Source organism: Erigeron canadensis, chromosome 8 (genome assembly GCF_010389155.1).
Source record: "Erigeron canadensis isolate Cc75 chromosome 8, C_canadensis_v1, whole genome shotgun sequence".
Lineage (NCBI taxonomy): Eukaryota > Viridiplantae > Streptophyta > Magnoliopsida > Asterales > Asteraceae > Erigeron > Erigeron canadensis.
In genome coordinates, this window is record NC_057768.1 from 11,884,925 (window position 1) to 11,887,872 (window position 2,948).

A 2,948-nucleotide genomic window follows, 5' to 3' on the forward strand; every position below is an offset into this window, starting at 1 on the left:
AAAATGTATAAGTAAAAATGGTATTAAAACATAAGTATAAAAAGATATTATAACATATATTGAAAAAATAGTAGTACAAAAGTCATATAAAAAATTAAGTTAAAAAAAAGTTGTTAAAAAAGTTGATATAAAAAGTATTATAATACGTGTATTATTTATGTAGATATAAGAAAAATGCTAGGAAAATGTATAAGTAAAAAAAGTATTAAAACATAAGTATAAAAAGATATTATAACATATATTGAAAAAGTAGTAGTACAAAAGTCATATAAAAAATTAAGTTAAAAAAAAGTTGTTAAAAAAGTTGATATAAAAAGTATTATAATACGTGTATTATTTATGTAGATATAAGAAAAATGCTAGGAGCTCACGGCGGCGACGGCGATGGGAGGGATCCGCACCGATCGTGGTGGAAGAAAATATCAGGCTGCAAAAACAGCGGTAAGAAAATTGACTTTACATTAAATTTAGTTATGCATTGAAATAATTTTATTCTTATCGTTTAAAGTAACTTATTTATGTTATTGTTACTTATTGGTTTTGTAGGCTCGAAGAAAACAACACCACCACCAAGAGGGGCAGCCAAAAATCTAAAACTTGAGGCTGCCTTGAAGAAAAATGGAGGCCCGTTACCCATGTACTTCGACTACAAATCAAAGACCTTTCAGTCGATCGGGGACTACGGGGCTATGTACAAATCTTTGTTAGGCTCGTTGATCGGAGATGTCCCCCAGTACTACGAGTCATGGGACGATGTGCCTGAGTCTATGAGGGACCATATCTTGGAGGAAGTACAGGTTATAATATGTTTCTTTTTATATTTTTTTACTTAATATGTTTTTCAATGATAACCTTGAAAATGCTAACTTGTATTTGTAAACAACGTAGCGCTATTTTGCGATGGACCAGTACTTAGAGCTTGATGAGGACGACCCCACCCGGAAGGCAGCAAAACTGGCTTTCCGTGCTGATGCAGCTAGCATATATAGGCAGAGAAAGTCAAAATTCAAATCTCAGCATTTTACAGCACGGGGGGGTGTAGGCTCAGCAGATACCCTGCAGACAGCACCGCCAACTGGTATGGACCCGGAAGAGTGGGGAAAACTATTGAGTTTCTATACGAGGGATGACCGGGTGAAGCGGGCCGAGACAAACAAGACAAACCGGTCCAAACAGGCGGTGGGGACTCAGGGTCGGCGATCTATTTCTCTTGCCCACGATCGGGCGTTGGTACGTTTGGTTTTAACAAAAGTATACAATTGTTGTGTTTTTTAAATGCTAATTATTTGACTTGTTTGCAGGCCAAGCACCATAACGAAAAGAAGGAGGGGCCACCCCCACGTGGGAGTCGACTTGGGCGGCAACCCACAGACTACAACCTCCGGAAGTTGCGGTATATACATAACTTTAAGTTAAATTACTTTTAATTACTGCTCCATTTATTAAACTTACCTTACTATTTATATGCAGTCCCGTCTGGAAGCTGTGCAGCAGAGATATTCACAGGATCCTGCACCGACACCTCCAACGCAGTTGTTCCCGGAAGCGTTTGGATCGCGATCCGGACATCAGCGCGGACTAGGGAGGATTCTCAGGGGTTTCGGATCCCATGATTTCCCTGGTGAGTTGCCGCAACCACATTATGGACCTCCGGAAGGATCCTCCTCCGGCCCGCATGCATCCTATTCTGGCCCCTCTGCATCCCAACCTTCCGGCTACCATGTTGACTTGAACCACCCTGGTGATGACTATTTCGACCCCCGCCAGTTATGGGGTGGGAGATCGGCGCATTTTGGACCTCCATCAGGGGATTTTGGTAGCTTCTCGGATATGAGTGGATTTTTTAGTGGGACAGGCTCTGTATCTGGACCAGGTGTGGGTGATGATAATGCCGGTGAGGACGACGACGAAATAGGGACATTTTTATAAATACAGTTTGTTATGTACATTTTTATTATTTGTGTTTGATATGGACTTTTTTATTATTTGTGTACTTTTTGTTTATAATGATGCTGGACTATCCGGTTTGCAAAAATTTAACACCCCAAATTTCGTAGTATTAATATATTATTATAAGAAATATACCAAGTAAAAACATGATAAAGTTATGAAGTAACACCCCAAGTTTCCTTTAATAAAAAAAAAGGAGAAAAAAACGGGTAAAACAAAAAACAAATAACTTTATTACAATCCTAATCAGATGAGTCCACTGTTCCCATATAGATGAGAGGAGGTTTAGTTGCATCTATATATCTATTGTAGGCTAACTGGCGGTGTCCGTACAAATCTTTCCATTTGCTCACGGGAGGCCTTACACGATCCTGTACCCAATATGCGATCTCCGGGGCCATCGGGTAGTCACCTTCCAACTGCACCATGATATAGTGACCGTGACCCTGTACTAATGCTATTGATATGGGCTCTGTCCTAGGCATCTCATCAGGACCATAGGTAAATGGGAACGAAGTCCAACTGGCGGCAGTAGATAAACAGTTAATTACTATACCCATCCTGTTGGACAACAACATAGTTCCCATAGTCATGTGCATCCAGTAGGCAGTTGGTCTAAACACCCCTACATAAGACCGCGATAACCCCTCAAAAAAGCTCGCTTCAACCTGTCCCCATCTTGTTAGTTCATCGTAGAATTGTTTGTTATTTTCATACTCGGCCATCATATGTAGTCGGATCCACTCGTAACCTTCGTTTTCATCGTATCCCAATGCAACAGCAAGTGCCCTGAATCCACAGTTGCCATCACCCCTGACATTAATAATCCCCTTGACGTATGGTCTAAATACATTCGGTATGTCGTCAAGGTAACCCTTTATACCCGTCGTCTGTAGTGGGCTAGTGTTAGGTGGTGGTACTGGTAGAGCAGCCAATTGCTGCTCAGCTGATATGGGAGATATTGGTGATGGTGCTGGTGCTGCTGGCATCGGAGGTGA

At 41.0% G+C, this 2,948-nt stretch overlaps 1 protein-coding gene across 1 annotated transcript; it reads left to right on the plus strand.

The window, feature by feature from the left end:
- The first annotated feature begins 356 nt into the window (after positions 1–356).
- Positions 357–1,427, plus strand: LOC122610263. Its single transcript, XM_043783257.1, has 4 exons — positions 357–441; positions 547–797; positions 889–1,230; positions 1,302–1,427. The coding sequence occupies exons 1-4, from the start codon at positions 357–359 to the stop codon at positions 1,425–1,427; spliced, it is 804 nt and encodes a 267-aa protein (XP_043639192.1).
- The last annotated feature ends 1,521 nt before the right edge of the window (positions 1,428–2,948 follow it).